This window comes from Rhamphochromis longiceps, linkage group LG13 (assembly GCF_057381845.1).
Source record: "Rhamphochromis longiceps isolate RC_006_pf linkage group LG13, R_longiceps_female_GT1.1, whole genome shotgun sequence".
In the NCBI taxonomy this organism is placed as follows: domain Eukaryota; kingdom Metazoa; phylum Chordata; class Actinopteri; order Cichliformes; family Cichlidae; genus Rhamphochromis; species Rhamphochromis longiceps.
Window position 1 is genome coordinate 8143741 of NC_140569.1, and position 25986 is coordinate 8169726.

Consider the following 25986-nt stretch of genomic DNA (forward strand, 5'->3'; position numbering starts at 1 on the left):
ACGCTGACCTCAGAGCACCTACTCTCTAGTTTTTTTACCTCTTTCCTTTCATCTCTCGTTCTGTTGTTGTGTGTTTGTGTGTGTGTGTGTGTGTGTGTTTGTGTGTGTGTGTCTCTTTCCACCTTTCTCAGCACACCATCAAAGACTTAGTCCAATCAATTAGGTCCGATTGACCCCGCTTGTCAGCCGGCTGAGTCTTTGTAGACATCAGTCACCTAGACCACTTCATGTAAGACCATAGTTTATCCCCCTCTGTCCATTCGAGTCTGTTTCCACGAATCATGCACACACAGACAGACATCACAATGCTCTACATAACATGTAGCAGTCCCCTCTATTAAGCGTGACCTTTTCAGATAGTCATATATATGTGTGTGTGTGTGTGCGTGTGTGCGTGTGCGTGTGTTCGTGCGCGTATAGGTTGGGAACAGGGGGTTGTTATGGCTACTTGCGTCTATAGCTTCTGATGTGAATATTGAGTCAACAACGCAGTCGGCCGGTTTGAACATCTGTTTAATTGATTTTGAATGTCAAGTAGAATAAGGTGAGTATGTGTGTGGCTGTCAGTACAAGCAAAACCCAGGGTGTCTTTGATCATCGATTCACATAAACACCCTCTTGTGTTCAAAGCCTAAAAGGCTTAGTCCTTTATGGCCAAAGGAGTGCGTATGCGTGCGTGTTACCGCTTGACCCTCAGAGAGGTAAAATTATCATTTGGTACATTCCTAACTCTTCTCATAGCACTTTACCCAAAAGTGTATTTACATACTCTATTCACATCTGATTTGAGCTCCATCACTATCAGTGCAGTGGGTCTGCTGTGGCGATCATTCTGGGGTATCAAATATGAAACCAGTTGGTCAGAACCAGCTTTCAGAAGGGTTTGGTTAGCATTGTTGTTATTGGTGTGTTGATGCAGTACCAGCATTGCTACACACAAATTAAAATGTAATGAAAGTTAAAAACGTTTTTAGATCTAGATAAGTTATTTGTTAAAAGGATATGAAATACTTTTGCTGATTAGTTATAAAAATGTAACACGTGAAGCATTTGTGCCTTTTAAATCTGTGAACTTGGTGAATCCGGTAACACTGAGACATTATGTGAAACCTAAAGTTTTTGGGCATCTGTTTCAAATTTTTTCAAAATTCACATCTACTCATTTACAAAAAAGCTGTGTGTCATAATTGGGGGGGGGGGGGTGTCAGTTATTTCTTTCTCACTTCACATGAGCTGAGTTTAAAATCTGTGGTTTAACTGCTGATTAACTTTTTCATTACAGTTTTACACAGGAGATTTACACACACCGTATTTAGGAGTTTTATGTTGTCACTGAGGCAGAAAGAGGTATTTTAGAGACTGTATCTTGAAATAGTGTTCTGTACAGTACATCAACAGGTGCTCAGGGTTTCTGCCTGAAAATTGGCTTTGATGGGTGGCGACTTGTATCGTTACACTCAGTGTATTGCTAACAATCTGCTAAGATGGTAAGTTTGAGACAAAATTTGTCCAAAATGCATCTCATGTCCCAGTTTACAGCTGCTAGAGAAAGAGACTGGATAATACAGAAAAAAAATGATCTCTACAGTGGACATAAGTGGGCAGATATCAGCTGAACAGGTAAAACAGTGTTAACTTAGAGCATTTTCTTGGTTCTTCATTTATTTCTTACAAGGTGAAAGGCATGAGTAAGATGATAAGTTGCATTAGATTCTTGAATGTTGCCGCTTTTTATATAAAATAAAATAACAAAAGTCAGAGCAGCCCCGGTTTCTGGGCACTGGAAACCATGAGTGCTTGATTAGGTTACTGAATAGTACGAACAACTTAAAGATTGTTTATTTCAGGTGCAATTTCCAAAATTTCTAAACCATTTCTAAGCCTAACAGAGCCACACTGGCACTAATCTTTGTCATCTTCGAGAAGTTTTTAGGAATATATAATTTATGCAATTCTGCCATCTGTTGTAAAGATGGTACACAAGAATTTAGTAATACTGTTGCTCTATTTTTGTGCAGCTTTTATCATCTCCAGTTTTAACTTAAGTTTGGTGCAACTACTAAAGTAATAGTTTTACAGTAAATGTGTGCGAATGTGAATAATCATGTCTGTTCTCCCTCGTCAGCTGACTGGGTTCATTTTTTCTGTCCTTTGAAATATGGATAAATTGTCCCAAGAGGATCGGGTCTCCCAAAAGTCCTTCAGGCCTTTGGAACGACCTGCAGGAACGTCACACACGCACTCGTCCTCTCATTAGCGATTGTGTGTATGCGCAGCCTCGGCAGCGCACGATAAGGGCATGCAACGCTCAGCAGACTGCAACATTAGTCACGCAGCCCCATGCACACACATTCACAGACTCACATGCACCAAAAGCCCTGAATCACCACTGCCACAGCTTGCCACAGCTCAACACAGAGATGATAGCGGTGATAAGTGATGCAGAGGGGAGCGGCAGAAAGTAAAAATTACACCCCAATATCTGCTCGTCCCAAAGCGTAAAAAGGAGACAGAGGGGTAGCCAAGTGGGTATGCATTGTGGGTGGGTGTGTTTGTGGGGGTGTGTGTGGCTGAGAGAGAAATGTAAGACTATTCTTTTTCTCTCTTTTTTTGTCTTTTGGTTGAAATGCAGCTGCTGAACTTTAAGAGAGTGGCTGCTGTTTAACCTGTAGTTGTAGTCTAGTGAACAAGTCACAATTCACAACAGTTAAACAGTATGTAATAATTGGAGAGGCAGGCCCAGTGCCCTAATCAGTCTCCCCAGGGATTAGATTATTCTTTTGCTAAATAAACCATTCCCTCCACATATTGTTAGAGCTTCAGCTTTTACCACTCAGTGTGGTAAAATCTTTAAAAAAAAAAACATCCTCATGAAAATATGACAAGGACAGGAGCATTAATCCAACAAATCCGTTGACATCCAATTATCAGTGATTGTTTCATTTTTCCTTAAACAAACAAATGAAATATTCATAAAATCACTAACTGGATGGACCTTTGTCTTTTATATGACCAATAGCACTAAGTTTTCAGCTGCTTTGCATCACGCTTTTGTATTTCTTGTTTGCTTAAACTATATTTCTAACACAATATGTTTAAGTCTGTAGATCTGCACGCTTGACATGATTGTCTGTATAAATGGATCTTGTCATCTTTATTTATGCGAATAATAACATTTTCATACATATATACAGAATACATAGAGAAAGCCAAAATGGATAGTAACTTAAAGTTTAAAAAAAATGCACAAAGCGAAATGCATATTATGAAATAAATAAATGATTAGTAATAATCATCATCAGAGGAAGAGGAAATCACTTTAAAGTAAGCTTATAAAAATGTGTGTTAAATTATTTAAATCAGGGCTGTCAAACAGAAGGTCTAGGGGCCCCTGCCATGATTTTTGGACTTTTAACTATATTTTCATAAGTTTTACACTAATAAATATCTCTCCCATGGCCATTCATAATGCACAAAAGTAATTAAGTAATATATATAAACTGTTAAATGACAGAAAGTTCCTGTTTTTTCACTGTCTACCATAGAATTTTCTTTTTGGGGGGCATTACATTAGGTCCACAAAAACCTGTCTTATCACAACTACAAGATGTTATGGATAATGAGCTACCAGCTAACTTGTCTATAATTTTGCACATGTATTACTTACTTTTTAAGATCAAAGTGACATGCTGACAAATTTCTTTGATTTACTACAGCAGCATTTCTCTGTCAGGTAGGAAAATGACATATTGTTGTAATTACACTAATTTATATATATATATATATATATATATATATATATATATATATATATATATATATATATATATATATATATTAAGATATCTCCAGGATTAAATGTGCAGGTAAACTTCTTTACAATGACACATGGGGGAGCTTCACTTGTCTGGCTCACCCAAGATTAAAGTGGCAGATGATGTAATATAAGTTTCACATCCCTGATATAAAGGAAGTCACCGATTCTCTCAGCCTCATCTACTCAAACAAGTCAGACTGGGTGGCAAAAGCACAGTGCCATTTAAGTTTAAGCTTAAAAACAATCAGTAAAATTTTAAAATCACTCAAACAGGAAGCTGATTTAGCAAAGCCAGGATTGGCGGGTGATTGTGATGCTTTGTGCTAAAACCAATAGGAAGCCACCTTATTTCTGTAACCAAGCCCAAGAAAGTATCAGGTAAACAGAGGGCAGATACATGCTGCTGTCTCTGTTTACTGCTGGGATTTAAGGACTAGAGTTACTCATCGTATTAACACTTTAAAGAGCATTTAAGAGAAAGAACAGCAAAATGAATTTCGAGGTGGGAAAAATACTGAAAAATTAGTATGAAAATATCATCGTGATCTCAAACGGCATCACGATTCGTCTCTGTAAAATAGTGGTCGCTCGTTTATCGCGGTAGTTACGTTCTAAAAATAACCCGCGATACGTGAAATCTGCCAGGTAGCCAACTTTATTTTTTACAATTATTATAGATGTTTTAAGGGTGTAAACCCCTCACTAAACACTTTATACACTTTTCTCAGACAGGCACGAACATTTTCACACTTTTCTCTCTTGTTTAAACACTCAAAGTTCAAACCTTTGCAGAAAAACAAAACACATTTTGGCAACATTAATTGGAAGATGTAGAACAGGAAATTCTCATAGTTTTGAAGACTGAGTTTAAGAAGCCTGTTGAGGATGTCAGCAAATGATTTGAGGGTACACAGTAAAAAAAAAACAACAAAAAAACATCAAGCACAATTATTTAACCTTTATTGAGTCGACTGTTACCTTTTTTACTTTTTGTTATTAGTTAGAACTAAAGACGTAAAATTGAAGCAAGATCCTCACCTTATATCATATATCATCTAATATCATACACTCTGGATGAACTACACATGCAGTGGTGCATTCTGTTTTTAATATATTTTTGGCCTTTTAAACCTTTACTTTGATAGGACAATGGAGAGGAGACAGATCAGAGGGAAGTAAACCCTTTGATAACTGTTCCTCGTTGCTTCTCCCTCAATAAGTAATTTAACTTTAAGGTCATCCGATGGAGGCATTTGTGAGCCCAGAAATTCATTACATTTGTGTGTCATAGAAATGCTTTTTCCCAGGAAATGGTGTGGCATGGTTGTTTGTTTTTGTTTTCTTAACATTATAGACTTAGATTTTATTGTGAATGTCCATTCCTGAAGTATTTGCCGATTGACAAACGCGCTGTTTTCAGGGGTAGTTGGACAGTTTGTAGCACAGTTTTCTCACTGGTGATGATCTTTGTTTGCACTTCTAAACTACCAAGTATGGCATAAAGAGCAGGTGTAAATGTGGTGCCATAACGCCTTTAAACCGAAATGTGACTAAAAACCATAATTAATGACATAAGAGCATTTTATAATATCTCTCATAGATAAAGGAAGCAGGAGCACTGATAAAGTTTTCCACTTTATCGTGTTTTTGTTTTTAAAATACCATGGCTGTGTAAGAGTTAAACATCCTTCTGGATCGCCTTGGTGTTGCCTTGATGCGAGCGCTGTCCTCACATTTTAAAATGTTTAATTGGGCTTTTGTGTATAACACTTCATAAATAAATTTGCCTCAATTTGTCTTGACATAAGGTTTTTAAGTGGCTGGTGGAAGCTGACAGACTAATAGACAAAACAAAGTGAGAACAGACTAATTGCTGACATTGTTTTTGAAAGTCAATAATCTGAAGCTAAACTAACAACTCCCCGTCTACACGCCGTTTCCCACCCACACCCGTCTCTATTAGCCCTCCTCGCACTGCACACGCTGCTTGACTATCTCCCCCTGTTTCAAGCAGTGGAACATGTTTGCTCTAATTGTCGACTTTATTACACGTTTCGCCGTCTTATTAACGTTGCTGCGACGTCAATCTTAGCCCGAGTCGGTTTCTTTTCCACTCGGCTTGGCATATTTGGGGGGCTTGGTAATAAAGCATTTCTGCATGCTGTTTTTGATAGCGGGAGAAGCGAGCGTGTGCCTTTCTAACACATGTTCGCTTTGAAAACAATAGCGTTTTTTTGCATTTTGCATAATCTGAATATATTTTCTGGCTCGAGGTTTTGCTGAAAGTCAAGTTAATTGCCTCCTTTTTGTCTCTCTCATGAGTGAGGGAGTGAATGAATGAGTGTGTGCGCCTCTGTATGTGTGTGTGTGTGTATTTTCAGAGGGCTTCATGCAAACAAATCACAATGTAGCTAACATATCAACTTCTACCAGATTTATCTCATGGCCTGTCAGTTGGTGTGTTCACTTACAGTGCTGTAGTTTTGTGTGCATGTGTGTTTTTGATCACAATAATCACAGAGCCGCTCTGAAATCTTGAAACGACTGCCTAATAAAAGGTTGAGAGCATATCTAAGTGACTGGTAGAGTCTGACAGAATAATAGACGAGATTTGAAGAGGCAGCAGACTAATTGCTGCCATTGCCTGTAATTTAAAATTAAACAATCAGCTCTGTTTCTATGTGTGCTTTTGGTTTGTTTTAGCTTTTGTGCACCAGCTGTTATTGCAGTCTGAACTCTCTTTGCGCGTCTCTTTGAGCCGCATGTGTTTGTCAGTTGGGTTATCCATCTCTCCACATGTCTTGCCTTGTAAATAAAATCATCAGCTCACTAGGCTATGATTGCATTTCTTTCCTTACTTCACGGTTAGCTTTATTAATTGCATGATTTGTGTGTTGAAGCAGTTTTGACCGAAAATATGTCCCTTTGTTTACCTTGTTTGGCGATGCCATGAACTGCAAATTAAGAAATAGAAACAACCGTTGATGGTCTTTGTCTTCCTGAGTCAGTAGGCAATACTTGACCAAGCTAAACGCTGACTTTCCCGGTGTCTGACAGAATAATGCAGAGGAGTTGAGAGCTGAGAGGCTGCGCAGAGCCACGGAGAGGTTGCGAAACCCAGTTGTCTTCAACAAGGACTCTGCAGTCAGGAAAACACAGCTCAAGTCCTTCAGCCAGTATGTGGAGAGCAGACCAGGTGGGGGAACGTTACAGCACAAGCACACAAGCACACAAACACAATGTATGCACTGTTTACCCAAGGAGGTATGTTTGCATACGGAGACACTTGATTCACACACAGCAATTAACTGTTGAGGACGTCCACAGACATTTTGAGGAGCAGTAACTCGACTCCTCAAAAGACTACAAGGATTCACTTGTTCAGAGTAACGTTCGAAAGCAGGCTTGTTTATAGCTGTGGGGGTTTCTCAGTAACTATAAGATATTTTGATGCATAATGTAACTGAGTCATCTGTAAAATGTCAGAAAATATCTTATAAAGAAAGTATAGAAAGAAAGTATAAAGAAAGTAAGATGACTACTATATACAATATAATATGTAATACAGATAATACTCAATTCAGCTCAAATGACTGACTAAGAGGAAGATTTGAGGCTTTTCTAAGCAGGTTACATACACCTGTCATGATGTGTTCACACCAATCATGAAGATCCATGTAGCTGTGTTGTTTTTTTTGTAAACCCACAAATACTGGATCACTGGATTATTTTGACCAGTGACTCATGTAAAGCTAAAAATATAAAGACTGAAATGACATTAGGTGGATTTCTCACCTGTTAGTGTATGTAACTTCATTGTTCCAGAGATGAAAAGACAGAAGTCTGTTCCTGAGGATCAGAAGAAGGCTGAGGAGGACAGAGGTTCACCCATAGAGGTTGATGTTCGCAGACCGTTTGAAGAGGAGGTTTGTTCATATTTTCTGTAGTGTATACAGTTTTGTCCCATTTGCAACAACAAACTAGTGTGTGAGTGTGATAGTAGCACAGGTCTTTCTCCAGAAAAGAAAGACCTTGGGGGTCAGATGTGAAGTGGTTGATTGCCCCCCCCCCCCCCCATTTCCTGTATGTCACCTTACTAGTTTAAGTTGCCTCCCCACTTTAACCTTGTCCACTCCTATACCCTCACACACACACTACTGTCGTCTCTTTAACTCACACACATCTAAGTATTGATTTATTAGGCTGCCATTTTAATTATAACAATGGTAGATATCAGCTCTGTCTTTGCACAGAAGTGTGCCTTCACGTCCTTCAAGTGTTCGCACACATTTCACACTGTATTCCAGGCAGTGTGCACAAAGAATGTGTTTATAAGAATGTTATTATGTGTGTGCGTATGTGTGTGCGTGCCACCAGAGACCACGGGGTGAATCTCTTCCCAAGCAGCCCTCTCCTACCCTCGACCCTGCACCCTCCACCCCAGTCCCATCCACATAGACACACAAACGCACACACAGCACCCTCCTCCCAGCGCCTGGGCCCCAGGGTTAATGGGTGTTCAACCTTTCCATTATCCCGATCAGCCAAGAATTACCTGCTGAATGATGTTTGCATTAATATAATATATATGGTAATTTCCCTCCTCTTAATTACGGCTGGGCCGAGCGCGGCAAGGGGAGTGGGCTGATCATGTGTAAAATTGATTTGCCAAGGAAAAATATGGTGATAGAGCGAGAGCGCGCACAGAAGAGGAGGGGGGAAAGGCTGTTGGGAATCAGCACACACACACACACACACACTTGCACAATCACACGTGTGCAGAGCCGCACAGATGCACACACTCGCATGCTGGAAGGAGTAGAGGAAAAAGTGCTGGCCTGGGTGGAATGGAAAAAAGAAAAAAACTTTCTCTCCTGCTCTCTAGTTCTACTTCCCATTAAGAAAAATGAAGTGCATCAGCAGTAAAATAGAGATATTTTTTCGGATGCATCCTCAGTAGTGAATTTGAATAAACATTTTTTCCTCACTCAGAGGAGTTTCTCTGAAGAATAGCAAACAGCCTGGAGACAGAGGTGAAGAGAGGTCAGAAATGGAGTGTGTATTAAGTGTCTGGTTATAGAGCGAGGTGTGTGTGTGTAGAGTGGCTGATGTTGCTCTGTGTATTAGAAGTCGTGAGCTTGAAGAAAGCTGAATCGAAAAAATAATCATCTTAACCAGTTTATTTAGTGTGGAGTAAATAAACTGGATATGCAGACATCCTAAAGCAAAAGTACATTGACTTCAAAGTGCTGAAGGCTAAATGGTGGTTTTAATGACTTGCACAGTTTTGGAAGTTTAACAAAGCCTCTGCCCCCCACTGATGCTCATAGGATAACTCAGGATAACTACTTAATCTTGTTTATGAAAATAACTGACCTCATCGTACATTACACCAGGCTTACACACTTATATCGTCCAGTATTTAAATTCAAATCAATAACATAACAAACAGTTATTAGGAAAAGCTCAGTGTTTAGTTTAGTGTTAAAATAACCAATGATACAGTGATAGAATCTTTGATCACAGTACTATAATCTGGATTTTGGAGATTTTCTCTTAACGTGTGGTTAATGAGCATTTAGTGTGAGCAAAACATAAATACATAACATATCTTCAGAACTTTTGTGAACTGGAGCCTATCCCAGTCATTGGGCTGAAGCAGGGTACAGCCTGAGCAGGTTGCCAGTCTGTCACAGGGCTAAAGCATACGGTTCTTCGTGCTCACAGTCCACCTCACCCTATGGCCATTTTAGAATCAGCAGTTAGCCTAACATCCATGTCTGTGGTGTGTGGGAGGAAGCTAGAGTGCCTGGAAAGAACCCACACAGACACAAGGAGAACATGCAACCTCCACACAGAAAGGCCTTAGCCAGCTGGTAGAGTGGAGCTCTGTTGCTGTGATGCAGTAGTGTTAACTATCTACAGATTAATGCCTGCTACTGATTTTGGGAAAGCCCCATCTTGTTTGCAAATCTGCTGATGTCAACAGGGCCAACACTGGCTGATAAATTGTTGCATGAAAAGCGAACAAAATACTGGCACTCTTTAAGAAGTGAGCAAGACGTTTAGTGATGAGTGAGTGCCTGTTTTCTGTTTCCTTGTTAACTCTTCATTGACATTGTTAAGATGAGTGTTGTTAAGATGTAGCTTATCAGGTTCCCCCCCCCCCCCCCCCCCCCCCCCAAAAAAAAAAAAAACCCAGGATATTTAATGGACCACACATAAATAAACTGATAAGCAATAAGTTTAGAGAAAGAAATTTTGTGGCCTTATTCTGAATTTTTTCAATGTGCTTTATTATCAAAGTAGAATAAGTTGGCTTATTTTATGATTAGCACACCTAATATACATAACTAATGTTTACTGAAGAAAACTTCAAAGTGTTTAGTGTTAAAATAAAATAATACAGTGGAATGTGGTTAATAAAAGGCTATAAAGTGGGTTTGTAGATGTAGAACTCACAAATGTGGATTAAAGCTCTTTGTCTAATATAGCTATACTTCCTTCCTCTAACTATTCTCTCTCTGTCTCTCTTTCTCTCTCTGTCTCTGTCTCTATCTCCCTCTCTCTCTCTCGGTTGACAGAAGGCGTTCAAAGACACCAGTCAGTATGTGGTTGGGGAGCTGTCTGCACTGGAGAGCGAGCAGAGGCACATAGACGCCCGAGCAGCTCGCGTGGAGAAGAGGCTGCGCTATCTCATGGACACAGGTACCCCAAGCCCAATTACACTGGAAAAACTGTTTTGGCAAATTGAGCGTACACACGCAAACACACATCCATGTACGCCCAGGGTGTGTGTGTGTTTGTGTGAGAGAGAATCTTTGAAGCCCCCCCCTCCCTCATCGCCCTCCCTCCTTCGTCACCCTCCCTCTTGGTTGAATGTTGCACGACGGAGCGCTGGGTGTATATGAAAGGAGGGGATGGGTGGGGGGTGAGGGATGAGGAGGAGGTGGAGAAGGGAGGGGAAGGGTGGGTGGGGAGGGAGGAGGTGGGGGAGTGTGTCTCGGGGATGGGAGAAGAAGGGAGACCTCTCTGGGCTGGGGTGATAAGGGAGCCCTTCATGGGGGAAACGATAACTGGGTGCGATAGCGGAGCCCCAGCCGAAGTCTCCGCTGCAGCCGTTTGCCAGCCGCGGCCCCAGCCAGCCAGCCAGCATCCACACTATTGAACAGTGCGCTCAGCCATGCACGGCTACACACATACACCCTCCTTCCCCTAGTACATATCTGGCCTTCATTGATATGCTGTATAAGGAAAGACGGGGGTGAGTTAAAGGGAGGAGAGAGGGAGAGGCAAAGAAATGGCAAAAAAAAAAACATGAGGTAACACAACATGAGCACTGACACAGTTCACAAATCCACGACAGACACACACAAATGCTTACACACCCGCGAAAAAAAGCGCAAAAAAAAGCAATCTGGTTTGGCGTACAGAGCCGGATTCGGAAGGTTTTTATTTAAGATTTGGCTGGGGGTAAAGCCTTGTTAAGACATGAGACAGTGTGCTGAGCCAAAAGAGGGGCCTTGGCTCCGTCGAGTCCCTAACTGAAATTGGAGAATAGCATCCTATTTGTGATACTAAACCATCCCATTCCTCACCCAAGAATGCTGCTGGGGGGGAAATGGTTCCAAGAAGTGTAAAATTTTGATGTCTGTGAATGTTGTGAGAGTGTAGGTACAGTATTTGCTGTAGTAATTTAGAAGCAGCTCTCATGCTCTTTCTGATATATCAGCGTCTAACTTGGTGGATTTAGCCCCCGAAATCCTAAAAAGGCAACACAGGGGAGGATAGAAGAAGGGGTTTTTAGAAAGGAAACTGGGGCGGTGGGATTTGCGCTCACCTTCCCCATCCCATTTGGATCCTGATATGGTGGATATCTCTCCTCTGTTTGTTGTTGTCGTTTTCCTCCTTTTCGCCTCCCTCCCTGCCTCTGTGCCCTCTCCCTCTGTCGGAGCGCATGCCATTGTGTCAATCTGAAGGGCTGGTTTTTTGGGGGGGGGGGGGTTTTCCCCTCCTCCTTCTTCACCCACTGTTAAAGCGGCAACTAGCCAGCAAGACGCCAGGTTATTTACTTTCAAACACCTTCAGCCATAAAGATTTTTCTTTATATAAATATATATACCCGCGGTCCCCTCCTGAAAATGTGATTCACTAGAAAAGGAAGAGGGCGACGACAGGAAGGCGAGGACAAAATAATAAAAGGATATCACGAAGAGAAATTCACCTTGGTCGCTTTTCATCTCCTCCTAACATGAGTGTGGAATGAAATCGAAAAAATGTGGTCTCCACAAGTCAATACACTATCAGGATATATAAAGGTGATATGGTACGTTTTATATACTATAAAACTGACCTTTAAGCGTCACATTTGGTCGCTGATCAAAGATGTGTTAGGATATTTATATATTCATGATGAAGTAGTCATTATGTAAGGCAGATCCGTACAACACTGGCAATATGTCGCATCAAATGAGGGAAAGTTTCTCACTTCCTGAAAGTGTATTTCTGTTTTCATATCTCATTTTGCAGCACTCATCCGATAGGTTATGGATTGAACCTTTGGGCAAAGTCTGGAGTCTTCAGGCTGAAACTCACCCATGACAGGTGGTCACTAAAGTAACCTTTATCACTTCAGCAACTCAGGTCACCTTTCTATATGCTGTCAGAGATGAGAGAGATTTTTTTTTCTCAGGACCCAGAATATCAGAAGTTGTGCCTGATTGGCTGTAAGCAGTATATCTACTATTGATCCGTCACATCTGACTGGTGCTTTAGTAGGGATCATAGAAAGACTTTTTAGTAGCTACTAACCAAACGCTAATATTTTTGGTTTAAATATCATTTGCTTTGCCAGCCTTACTTTGGCAGGTAGCCATCCTTTAATTTTTACCCAGTGTGGACTTGCTTGCGTGCATCCGCTTAGGAGAAAATTTATTAGTCATAACTTGCTCATAATGGGTGGGACACCTTTTTCCTTCGCAACCATGTTAGGGAGAGTGTCCACCAAAGTGTTTTATTCATTGCAGGTAGTTGTTCAATGAGCACACTCAGTGTATGCACACCGATGTGTTTATTGGTCAAATTATTTTGTCTCGTGTTTCTCCTAATAACTGGTTCTGAAATCTGCCTCCGTTGTGCGTCAGCGTCACCCTGTGCACGTGCCCATGTGGTTTACACTACACTGGCACTGCACAGACATACATACCAAGTGTCATCACACGCGACAGGCATCTCTACTTTAATTTAACAACCTTGTTTTGTGACGTTGTGGTGCTGATTTGGCACACTCGTGATCTGCTGTTAAAAACTAAAATTTTGGTGAAGGAAGTCGACTGAGCAGGTAGCCTTCTTTTTTGATAACACTCTGCTTCACAAATAACCAACACTACTCTTCTCCGAGTGAAGCTGTCATCACCTTCAGAACTCTTTTTTTCAAAAAACAAAACAAAAACACAAAGAAATAAAAACCTCATACACACACTCCACTGTCAGCTTTAATTTCAGATATCCTAATCCAGAGTAAAATGATGTTTATGGAACATGAAGAGATGTGAGTCGGCAGCCAAGCTTCGCCACAGTCTTTCAGTGTTTTAATTGAGCTTAAGTTCAGTTGTGATCTCAGCAAAAGATTAGACAAACTACACAAATGAAGATTTTTAACAGAAGGGCAACTCGGGTCAGAACGCAGAAGAAGAGGTGCACTGACGGATCATCACAAAGATGAGTAGTTTTCAGACTTGTACTGCAGCCTAAAACTTTTTGGGACTTGCAGACATGTTGCAGCTCCTACTCCAAAACTATTATTCCAGTTAGGAGTGTGTTGAATCAGACTGTTTCCTGCTGTCTGATAAATTTGTTGAAAATATTCCAACCCAATTCTTTCGAAATTTCATGTGTTTCATGTGTAAAAACAAACCCTGTGGCTGAAAGAAAACAGCAGACTCCCATGTTAAAATTCAGTTCAGCTCAGTGTAAGTTACCACAAGGGTTGCCTCAAGGTGCTTTATGTTGTAAGGTAAAAACAGACTGGTAAAATGTGTTTTTACTGTGTGGGGATACCTGTAGGGACTGCTTTGATTGACTGGTGTCCCGACGCAGGCAGCTGTACCTCTGCTAACTGAAGTCCCTGTACTGGTCCTCACCACTATGTTTGTGCTGCTGATGCCTTTTGAAGCATTTCATTGGTACAATCTGAATAATAATATGGCTTGCTGTGTGTTCTGAGGCATTTTTGCCTGATTTCTAGGATTTTGTTTGTCGGTTTGTTAGCACTAATCATCAGATGTGTGCCTGTGCACTGCACCTGTACAGTTTTTGGATGTAGCTTGCTAATCAACCTTAGCATTAGCACATAACTTCACTCCTTGGGTATGTGAATTTTTTACCTCAAAAATAAACAACCTAAACCCAACACTGACATCATTGTGATCATTGTTGTGATCGTTGCTGTCATGCTGATAAATAGCACTGACGCTATGCTTTGGTGTCACCTTCCCATTTTTATAACCTTATGTGCAGTCAGGCTAGAGATGGAGGAGCAGAAAGACTCCGTGATGGCAGAGAAGGAGAGTTGGACATTCTGAAAACGCTCTCTGATCATTGTTTCCTATTACAACTTCTTCTTTTCCCATTGCAGTGCCAAAGCTGCGTTTTTGTTGTGATAGGCAGTCTGTGGTGAAAAAGCTGCCGTGAACCTACCCCCCCCCCCCCCCTCCAAGCTACTGATAATAGGACAGGAGAGCTTTAGCTTAGAATATGGTCTGAAGCCGTGCACAAATAGACTTGATTGACTCAGAGTTAACCATCAGTTAAATAATGCATATGTGCGTAGCTTATACGCAGACCGGCAAGCAGTTAGTTCAGACTCTCAGTAGACTCTTTGAGCGGGGATGTGCAGAGTAATCAGAGCAGTGAATCTGATCATATGATTCAGACCTCTCAAGGTAAGTTTGGGTGAGCTCAGTGTGCAGTGGTGCTCTGGTAACGCTGAGCGCTGCAGGAGTGACGGGCAGATGTGAACAGACAGACCGACTGACCCATGACTGATTGTTCATCTCTCTGCTCCAGCAGCAGAAAGCCTGGGAACATCCTCTGTGCTCTGCTGGTCCACAGTATGCCTTTCTTTGATATCACATGCTTTTGCTTTGTCATTCTCTCTCCCCTTTTATTTTCGAGATTCTCTTTTTCTGTCTGTAAAGAGTTTGTTCTTCTTTTCCACCAGGAATTTGGTTACCTAAAAATTAAAAGACCTATCTTATCATGTGTTTTTGATAGACGTTCTCACTCTGGGTGTCTTTACATTTTCTCTATTCCTTTTTTATCCCTGTGAATCTCAGTTTCTCCAGTCAGCCTTCCCCCCCCCTCCAAAAAAAAAGAAATGCTCCCTTCTTTTCCACACACCTCCCCTCCTCCCCTAGGTTTGGGCACAATGCAGCTTTCTCCTGCATTTTCTATTACGCAGCGGCCCTCCCCAGATGAATCCAAAGTAATTGGGGTGGTTAATTTATTTACTCAGAGGCAGTTCACAGCACATTAAATAATAGAGATAATTGAACAAGAATTGTCAAGTGTCTTCTGATATCAGACACATTACAGGAGGGAGTGTGCATAAAACTCCATTTCTATGCCCCCATTGTTTATGGTAATTAAGTACACAGATTTATTCCTTGGTTGCCTTCCAAGCTTATGGCAAGCGCCATTGTTGTCTTCTATTAATATGTAATCAGTAAATAGTTTAATTTTCTAATCTGCGGTTGGAGAATTCACTTTCTAACAACTCTTAATTACTGCTGGGCTCTAATGAGTCTCGCCATGCCGACGCAGCCAGCCAATCAGAGGCCGGGCCCGGGTCGGGGGGGAATTTGAATTCCTGCGGCACCCCCCCTCGACTAATGAACTTGTTATTCTTGCACCACTGGGAGTACTGTCCTTCACACATGCAACATTAGGAGAACGTTTCACCTCCTGCAGTAGACAAAATATTTATTGGAGTTTATTGATTTCTATTTGAACTGAAGCATATTCATTATTTATGATTTATGCATGGCTGTCTGTGTCATTTAACTTTTGTTAGGGTATCTGACCACCTTAGAAATGCAAAAGAGCTGGAACACACTGAAAAGCTTCGGTTTGTGATGGTTTCATTGTACGTGTTTAATTTCTGTGAAGATACCATTCATTGTTAGTGTGTTTCTTCTGGTGCATGTAACGCTCCTGACCTTGGCTTTGTTATTTTCTGAAGCTATTGTTGCACAGACAAAAACATATCAAACACTGCTTATTGAAAATTCAGCTTTAGGTGTGAAGAAGCATTCAAATGCATCATGTAGCCTTCGCAGAAAATCCCCTGGCCTCTTTTTGAATATATCTCAGCCACCCCCTACCTGGCCCCTGCACCTATTTACACACACCTCCCATTTCAAATAGCTATATAACCAGCAACAATGGATGCAATTATCCAAATAATGGCACTTAGCTGCGCCGCAAAGCTGCCCCTCACCTACTGCGCATTTGATAAGAGATAAACAAGCAGAGAGAGGAGAGAATGAGTTTTAGCTCCCCCAGATTAACATACATTTAAAAATTGCACTCCAAGCCGATAAGATTGACACAGGGTTTTTATGGCGTGCGCTCCTTTAATCTGCCTTTGTGTCTGAGAGTCGACGAGAGGAGAATGGCACAAGGAAGGATTCCAGCAAGAGCTTAATGTACTTTACACATGCAGTATCCCCCTCGGTATCTGAGGAAGGGACAGCACGGACTGTCAATGCCGTCACATCGGAAAAGGCTGCTGGCCGCTTTGACTTGCCGTGTGATTGTGTGGAGGATTGCAGCTGCTTAAATGTCAACCTGTGGCTCTGAATCCCGTTTGTCCAAGTTTTATTCATCCATCTGTATTGTTTCAAAAGCTTTTTCATCTACTTGTAAATCAGATTTCAGCCTCTTAAAAGTATGAATGCCACCCTGTTAAAGAAATAATCTTTAGTTGGAATTTACCAGAGGTGGGACCAAGTCATTGTTTTGCAAGTCTCAAGTAAGTCTCAAGTCTTTATCCTCAAGTCTCAAGTCAAGTCTCAAGTAATGTCAGGCAAGTCAGAGTCGAGTCTCAAGTCACTGGTGTAAAAGTCCGAGTCAAGTCACAAGTCTGAAACTTTGAATTTCAAGTCCTTTCGAGTCTTTAAAAAAAAAAAACAACGAAAAAATAATGTTGCAGTTATATGCTAAATGTAAATATTAGACCATGTAATTTTAAATCTGTGTTTTTCTCAACACATGACAAAAGTGAACGTAGAAAATATACACAAATTGTGAAATTGCACCTCTTTAAAATGCAGCTCAATTAAACTTAGCTCCAAGAATAATTTTCACCGACAGTTCTGAGATAAGCTGCATGTTATTCTTGGATGCGGTTGTAGGACCAGCTTTAAAATCGCATGACAAAAATATCATACACATTAAAAAAAACTGTATCACCAACGTAGCCTGAACAACATTTGCTAGTTAGATGAAGTCAGCTATCTCATCGTAGCATATTTATATGCATATTTATAATCATACGGTTCTTGGAGTGAGTGCACACACTCATGAAGTTTAGTAACTTCAGGTCACTGCAACAAGCCCAGGTACAGTTTACCGACGGATGGGTGCAGGACCTTGAAATGCACCGTGTAGAACGAAAGACCATCGTACGTATCATAAGTTTACCAGTCTCACAAATTGTCGTCATAAATACACATTCATTAACCGTTTATTAATAGGACCTTTGAGCTCAACGGTAATTAATTAGCAGTGGAAATAATTTCTGGTAGCATCACAGAAATGTAGCAGTGACAACAATATTGTATGCTGTAATCGTACTGGGCAATTAGTGATACAAAAAACCTGTTTTATCCTGTGAATAAAAGTATATGTTTTTGTCAATGTACCATAATAACAGAAGCGAAACGCAATATTGTGTCAGGACAATTCACTATTTATGCACAATAAATAAAGGAGCATAGCGCGACAATTTCTGTTCAGCGCCAGACTTGCTTGTAACCTATATCACTAATTATGTTATGAAAATGACGTATTAACTACTAAAAAACACTGACCTTCGTGTAAATGCTTGGAGCAGACTAACCTGTGAGCTGGAGGGTTCTGGGACGTTATATTTGGTCTTAGAATGGCTGCAATCCAGTCGCGTCTTTGTTACTTCGGAAACATGGCTCGAACAATTTCTCTTCAACGACGTAATCCGATAACAACCGATCTCTTTACCCGTCGGCTTCCCGTGGCTGTCATGCGACCGGCTATTGCAGTTAATAATACAACAGCTTCTTGACATTTTTGTGTTTCTTTTTATCGCTGTGTAACTGATTTTAATTGAAAGCCTGCGTGCGCTAGTACCGCTTGCCACGAGTTCCCAGAATCCTTTGCGGTTCTACCCGTGAATGACGTCACATTTTCAATCTCTATATAATATGCATGTTAAATTTTATATTTGGGGTAAAATATCAAGTCTTTTCAAGTAAACCGGTTCAAGTCCAATTCAAGTCCCAAGTCATTGGTGTAAAAGTCCAAGTCAAGTCACAAGTCTTAGAACATTTTTTCAAGTCAAGTCTAAAGTCATAAAATTAATGACTCGAGTCTGACTCGAGTCAAAGTCATGTGACTCGAGTCCACACCTCTGGAATTTACCAATGATTGCATTTCAGATTAATTTCTCCTTTTTAAGCGACGTGTCCTTTTGCTTGTCATCCCACAGATGCTGTTGTAGCTGCATGTGTAGTTTATATTTCTTTAGCATCAAGTGAGCCGCCTTCTCACTCTCTTTCCCATGCCTGTCGACCTAATCCAGCATTGTGGCAGCATCAGCTTATAGTTTGACTAAAGATTTAAGCTGAGCTACGTGAGTGGCAGAGGGACTCTCGCAAGTACGCGTGCACGTCAAGCTCTGCCTTTTCTTGTCGTGGCAACACAAACAGCATGTGCAGCTTTAAGTATATTATCAGGACCGGTTCTTTCACAAACGTATTGCTGAAGAAGCTTAACATTAATTATTGTAACTTTGGGCAGATTACATCCGTGCCCGCCTTGTAAGCGCAGGCAGACTCATCTTGACCTCCTATACGAGAGCTTAAAGACACAAGAATGGCATTTTACCAACTTTAATGGGATAACCAGTCTAATCTTTCAGCACTGAGAGAAGAAAAAGTGTTTAGAGTATAATACCCTCTACAGTTCACACACTGAAAGATGGAGGGAGAGGAGAGGGTTTAGTGTTGGCTTTAATCAGCGGTCACTTTGTTTTTCAGGTGCTGCTTTTCACGTTTTCCTCTGATTGCTTTTTTTTTTTCATTCTTAGATAGACATTTTCCACATTCACCTCTCCTCCTGAGCCTCCCAAAATAAACACAGGCTATGCTGAAAGCTTGTCCACTGTGTGAATTCTGATTGAGATAGTTGAACACAGAACGATTGCCACTATTGTTTATCCATAATCACAGACTCTGTTCGTAAGCTAAGCTCGTGGCAACTGAGATAGACACAGCCAAGAGAAGATGCGCTCCCTTCTTTTCAAAGCCCGTGGTCTTTTTCTTGTTGTTGTTGTTGTTGTCAGGGTTACGAAAAGAGCACTCGCTTTCAATCGAATGGTTTTGTATTAGACCACGGTGGAATGTGTTTGTGGTCATCTTGAATTCACTTCAGGAGCAAATGCACCGTTCTTCCCTATGGGGCAAGAAAAGAAATCTAGGGATCACTCCTTTAAAACCCCATTGCCTTTTTCTTGCCTTTGAGGGAACAAAACAAAGGATTTGAGCTTTTTTTTTTTTTTCTTGTTGTGTGTGTGTGTGTGTGTGTGTGTGTGTGTGTGTGTGTGTGTGTGTGTGTGTGTGTGTGTCAGAACACAGATTAACACCCCCCCCCCCCCCACACACACACACACACACACACAGACTCCCTTTCCCGCCCATGCCCTTAATCTCCTCGGCCATTTGAATGTTTGAGCAGCAAAACAATTTAATTACTCAACTTGCAAGGACTGAGCACAAGCGACCAGCGTGGAGCTCCTGTCCTCCTCCCGCCCTCCACCCTCACAGTCCAGCGCAGTAACACCACCCTCACTCCCAGATGTGCGCTGCTCCTTCTTCTTCTCCTCCTTTCTCTCCCCTCCCCTCCTGCTTTTCTCCAGCTCGGTGTCAGCCTTTCATACATTCTTTAACAGTGGGGATGAAAGGGGGATTTTTAGGAAGATTAGGGAATGGGATCCTCTAGGCATTGTCTGAGAATCTTCAGATAAAACGAGCCGGGTGGATGGAGTCACCGGGAGGGTGGGAGGAAGGAGGGGATTGGAGTCGAGGGGGGGTGGCTTCTTAGTACAGAGACGTGCAAGTTAAATTTGTTTCCAAACTGGAGCAGAAATCATCCTGTGTCATTTAGCTATATTTTCTTTCGTTATAACGGTTACTCAGAACTAGGTAAAGTTGTGTTCACTGGGCCGGGCAGCCCATCTGTGTTTCCTGCCAGTGATGGCGCCGATTAACATTTTCAGCCACAGGGTGAGTAAGTGAAGATGAGGAGGCCGGGGCGGGGGGCGGTTGTTGGAGAGAATTCGGAGGTGGACAATGGCCGCTTATGATAATCTGCTCTTTATTGGAGCATCCCGCCAACGCTTTCATCAGCTGCCTCTTCGCCTGAGACCCCATGCAGCAGCCGGTCCAAAGCACGCTGCAAGCTGCCAAACACGTCGTCACAGACAAGCGAGTGTCGAAATTACACACACATGCGAACATCCACAGCTACACAGAGGACAGAAAAATAATCTTTTTAGCAGCACAGTGATCCACACAACCAGATAAAGTGAAAATAGATGATTTTTTTAATTAAATTGTTAAATTTGAGTAATAAATTACTGATTTGTTTTGTTGTTGTTGTTGACTTCTTTTGTGGGGGGGGATTTCTCTTGTCAGAGTTTAATCCACAGTCTTTCAGCCATCTCTTACTTTACTTACTGGCTTTCACCTGTTCTCAATGATAATCCTTCAATGCACATTTTGGCTAAAGATGTTTATTTTTTCCCTCCATTATATAATTGATTATTATTTCATTTAAAAACTCCAGCCCAATAACATAATTGAATTTCATCGTTACAGTCAATTAATCAAGGCTTTCTTATGGTAACCGATGTGGTGGCACTCCACAATGCAGGTTAATGACAGAGGTTTGGCCAGTAATTACACCATTCACTTGCTAACACAGCTGCTTGTCATCACCCCCCCCCCCCCCCCCCCCCCTCCCATACACACTCCTCCCCATTTCCCCATTGTTATGAGCACTCCAGGCTACAAATACCAACAGCTGTCTTTCCCAATACATTTCCATTTAAATGTCTATTTAAACACTGCAATTTTGCATCTGTGTATTGAATCAGAAGCTTCATCAGCCTGGTGTTGGTGTCTGTGTTAATTTAAGGCTATTCCAGATTGAAAGGTGTGTTTATAAACACATTAAAAACAATGTAAAGTTTGAGTATTTATCAAGAAATCGAAAGACTTTATTAATTGGTAGTTTTCAGTTTGTTAAATGTACCTAACCATGGGAAACAGAAGCTGATATCTGAGGGGAAACGGCTGTCGGAGGAGTGGATAAAATGATTGTGTAACAGGAAGAGATGAGGGAAGAATCGCAACACAGAGATGTAAGAAGGATGACTAATGTTGTTAGCGGAGCCATTACTGGTCCGCAGATTAATTCATTAAGTAAATTCATCATTCACCTCCCCTCGGCCTCTTGTCACAAGCCGTGTAATATGACACCCCTCAAATTTGTTCTAACATCTACCCCAGGGGGGGTTGAGCTCCCTCCCACCCACCATCCCCACACACACTCACACACACACACCCTCCTTCTTCTCTTTGCTAATGGAGCAGGCGGAGCCACTTATGCTAAAAAGGCTGCAGCTGTCTGTCAGCAGGTTGAGGGGGGTCCTCCACTGGGGGTTATCACCACTCTCTACATCTTACAAACTCTCACTACTTCATTCAAAAAATCCTCCACCTACAGGTGGCTTCACCAGGCTGTGCGTCACAATTAAAGCTGAAAATAGCGACTATTCTTTGCCTATGCCTACACAAAAATTATCCAAAGCTTGCTTCTTTTTTTTCATGATAATCTTTGTTAATATTTTAAAAATAAATGTCAGCATTTAATCAGAAATCAGAAACAAAACGAAAATGAACAGAAAATTATCCTCTTATATTCATACATGACAATTCATATCAAGACACCTAATTTATTCATATTTATTATTTTAAGTTCAAGTATAGAAAATAAATATTAATAAAATACTTTTGTTCATTCAACGTGTGTACCAAAGCAAACACTGCATACCTAGTATGAATTAATTACTCAACATCTCTTTGAAATCCAAATATTCAAAAAAGGTCCACAATCCTTTTATAATATATTTCTTTTCTCTTTCAGTATATATGCGTTCGTTTCAGGTGGAATGTTTGACATCTGGTTTGTTTTTTTTCCACAGTGCTGTTAGGATTTTCTGCTTTAAAACACTGTGGTTCATTAATATTTGTTCATTTCTGTTCTTTTAGATACAAACCCAGTAGAAATGACTTTGGGTCTGGTGGAATTTCTTTTGACATCTCTGCATCTTTTTATTCATATCAGGTTAAAAAATAAGTTATCATGACTACAGACATCTGTTGACTGCTTTTAGGGCCTAACAGTTTGAAACTAATTGAAAAAAGTAACTTGATATCCAGCCTTATTTTGCTCGCTCTCCTGCAGCTCGATGATTGCTCGGCCAGCCTGAGAATCCCTACAGATTTATGCTGTTTGTCTTAAGCTGTCCCAATTAACACCCGTCAACAGGTACCGGCGTTTACACTAGCGCTAAATCAACTCGTGTTTCTCCACCCCTCTAAGCTCCCTAAATGGTTCACACCTCAGTGTGTGTGTAAACACATTCCCGGGAAGCTAAACCACATGGCTTAACCTTAGTTTAGCCCCGCCGAGCCCTGGCTTACCTGCGAGTTTCAACATGATTCGTTTACAGTGCTTTTTAGGTCTGTGGCTGCATGTGGCAGAGAGGAAAGCCTTGGTTTTAATGTGAGATGGGAGTGGAAATGAGACTGACATTTATGTTAATTGTGATTGTCTGTATTGTAGCAGATGGTTGCTATGAGATTAAAACTGGACAAAAGACAATGCAGTTGAATGCACGTATCTCTAAATAATACAGTATAACCTGTTTACTGGTCAAACACCTGTTTAGGTAATATAATTTTTAGCTACATTAGCACAATCGCATTGGTTTTGACTTGATTATTAATAAGTTTGATTGGAATATTTAGGTTGGTTAAGGGGAAATTTAGGTTCATTCCACACCTTTTTTAAGGATGTCAATTTTATTAAAAAGTCAAGAAACCTCTTTTTTTTTTTTTTTTTTTTTTTTTCATCCCATATTTGACTGGAATCAGTGTTGGGTTAATAATGCTAAACAGAAGTGACGCACAGTATTTTTCAGGTTTGGCTTAAATCAATCATGTTTGAGCCTTTAATGTCTGGGTTTAGTTTTCTTGCAGCAGCAAAAACAAACAAGGTTGCACATTTCAGCTTAACATATTTACCATCATGAGTAGGATCCAGCTAGATGGCATTGTAGACCCCCTCCACGAGTCTCCGTCAGGCTGTACTGATGATGTAACCCCCGCCCCTCCAATTCCTCGCAGCCTGACCACACTCAAGCAGAGCAGTCAGAAGAAAAAACGAACCAAGGGCCTAACAAATACATGAAGGTTTGGTTTAACTAAATCCCACAGATAATGGCTACTGTGTCAAAGACTAAAGATAGCGGGGAGGGGTGGTGGTGGTGGTGGATGGAGGGGGAGATTACTCTGGCGTTTTGCATCAGTTGCTTTCTGCTGGGTGGCCCTGCTTGTCAAGAAAAAGAGGGAGAGACGGATGGAAAAGAGAAGGAGAGAAAAGCATTTAACGCGGCACATTGAGAAGAAGAGGGCTCTTAATGCCATCAAAGCAAGGGGAGAAATCAGCCATTAATTTATTCCCGCCCTCAAACACACTCATGCATGCATGCAGGCAGGCATACACAGCGCGCGCACACACACACAAACACGCCATGTACACTCGTTCTGTTGTTTGAGAATTTCTGTAACATCTGGTCCACGCCACTCCTGCAAACCCACCGAGGACAAGGCTGACAAAATGTTTCCACTGTGGTCCCCATTGTATGTGTGCGTGCGTGCGTGCGTGCGTGCGTGCGTGCGTGCGTGCGTGCGTGCGTGCGTGCGTGCGTGTACATGTGTGTGCTCCTTAAATGATTTTTGTGTGGATTGAATTATAGCCCTGACGTGAGGAGAAAATTTTCACCCTAAGATTCAGCAGGAGAGGCAGATGACTGGGCTATTCATTGGCTGATAAGAACTGATGGAGAGGTTAATAAGCTACACACCCAGGTCATCACAGGCTTTTTACTGGGCTACAGAGGAGAAAGGAGGAGGACGACGACGATGATGTGTGTGTGCGTGCGTATATGTGTGTGTGGATTGTCAGGATGGATGGTGTGCATCTCTTGAGAATCTGTACGTTTAACATACCTTTAAAGGGCCTTCAAACTTCAGTCTATCAGACGGAATTACCAAATATTTGACTTTATGCAGGCAGGAAAGCGTGTGCACGCGAGCATCTATGTGTAAGATTCTTCCATGTATAAATGCACAGTGATGTAAAGTGCTCATTAAAGTGTCCTCCTGCTGGAACGGTGACTGCAGTTGACTGACTGAAGTGACTGCAGTTGTTCAGCAGCGGAGCCAGACTGAGCAGTGACTTGTTGCCATTTGCATCATCTCACCATCAAGCATCAGGAGCACAAGCAAATACTGTAGCTGGAAACTATAACTTTGAAGCAATATATGATTTATGTTTTGATTTAATGATGAAATACTTATTTTAAACATTCAAAAAGAAATGCTTTCATTTTGAGTTCAGAAATGTAACATTACTTAACACATCTCTGTGATGTCACTTTGCTCCTCTTGCTCTTATTCACGCACTCTTAGGCTCAATAGTCAGTTGCAGTCAAAACAATTACCGGTTAACCGCTGAGTTCACATAGCCTTGTAACCTTCAGGCGACAAAGCCACTAAAATTAGTTTGTTTATGATCCTGAGGTTTTCTTAAAGGCTCTCTCTGAGTTTACCTTTAAAGTTTCCTTTACCTATCACAGATGCTACAAAGTGTCCTCGTGTGATTAATCGTGTTTTTTAATCACACAAGGAGTTGACCCACCTCATCTCCATCAGTTGATCTGTTTCATCATCACAGAGTCTTTGTCTCAAGGTTTCTGCAGCAATAAATATTTCTACTCTACAAGTGTTAGTCATGATTCTCTGCGTTGTAGTCATTAGAACGTACCCAAATTTCTTTGCTACAGTGGTGGATCCGTTCGTTGTTACAATTAATAATATTAAATAACTCTTGAATCTCATTTTTTTCTCCATGTAATCTGTCACCTTTATGAAATATATTGCAATATAATTTTAGAAAAAACACCTTTATAAAGAGCTTTACAATGACACTAATTATTAACTCAGTGAAATTGTTACTAATTGTTATTTCAAATGTTATTTCTAATTTTCTTTTTTCTTCAAGCGGTGACACCAAAAGGCAGTGAAAAAATAATCATTGAAGCCTTTTTTTGATAAATTGAACTTAAAATATACTGAAATTGTGGAACTGGAAAACGGAATATAGAATGTTTTGCTGAATTATAGACGTGCCTGTGGTTCAAATATGAGAGCAGGTCGTTCACGAATCAGAAGGTTGGTGTTTCGATCCCTGACTCCTTTGAAGTATTGTCAGGCAGGATGCAGAACCCTGATGTGTCCATCAGAGTGTGCGTGTGAATGTGTGTGACTGAGTGAATGTGGCTTGTAGTAAGAAAGCTCTTTGAGTGCCCTTATTGTGTAGAAAGATGCTATGTACATATAGTCTATTAACCATTTACTTAAACATCACTCATATTCTTTAAATTTATCTTAAAAGAGACCTTCAGTACTACCTGCAGTACTCAAAAACATCTTTAGTTTAAGCACAAGCTTACACTAATACACTTATACCTTTTCTGTATGTTTTAATGGTGGGTCAAGCAC

The 25986-nt window shown here is 41.0% G+C and overlaps 1 protein-coding gene across 5 annotated transcripts in view; it reads left to right on the forward strand.

Annotated features, from left to right (window-relative positions):
* ehbp1 (EH domain binding protein 1) overlaps positions 1–25986 on the forward strand; it is a 171230-nt gene that overhangs the window by 124823 nt on the left and 20421 nt on the right. For 4 of the 5 annotated variants that reach the window (XM_085427306.1, XM_085427308.1, XM_085427309.1 and 1 more), the window contains 3 exons: positions 6875–7013; positions 7643–7743; positions 10402–10525. In XM_085427306.1, the coding sequence (XP_085283432.1) occupies positions 6875–7013; positions 7643–7743; positions 10402–10525 (364 nt within the window). The remainder of the gene's footprint in view (positions 1–6874; positions 7014–7642; positions 7744–10401; positions 10526–25986) is intronic. The other variant, XM_085427307.1, reaches the window with a different exon arrangement.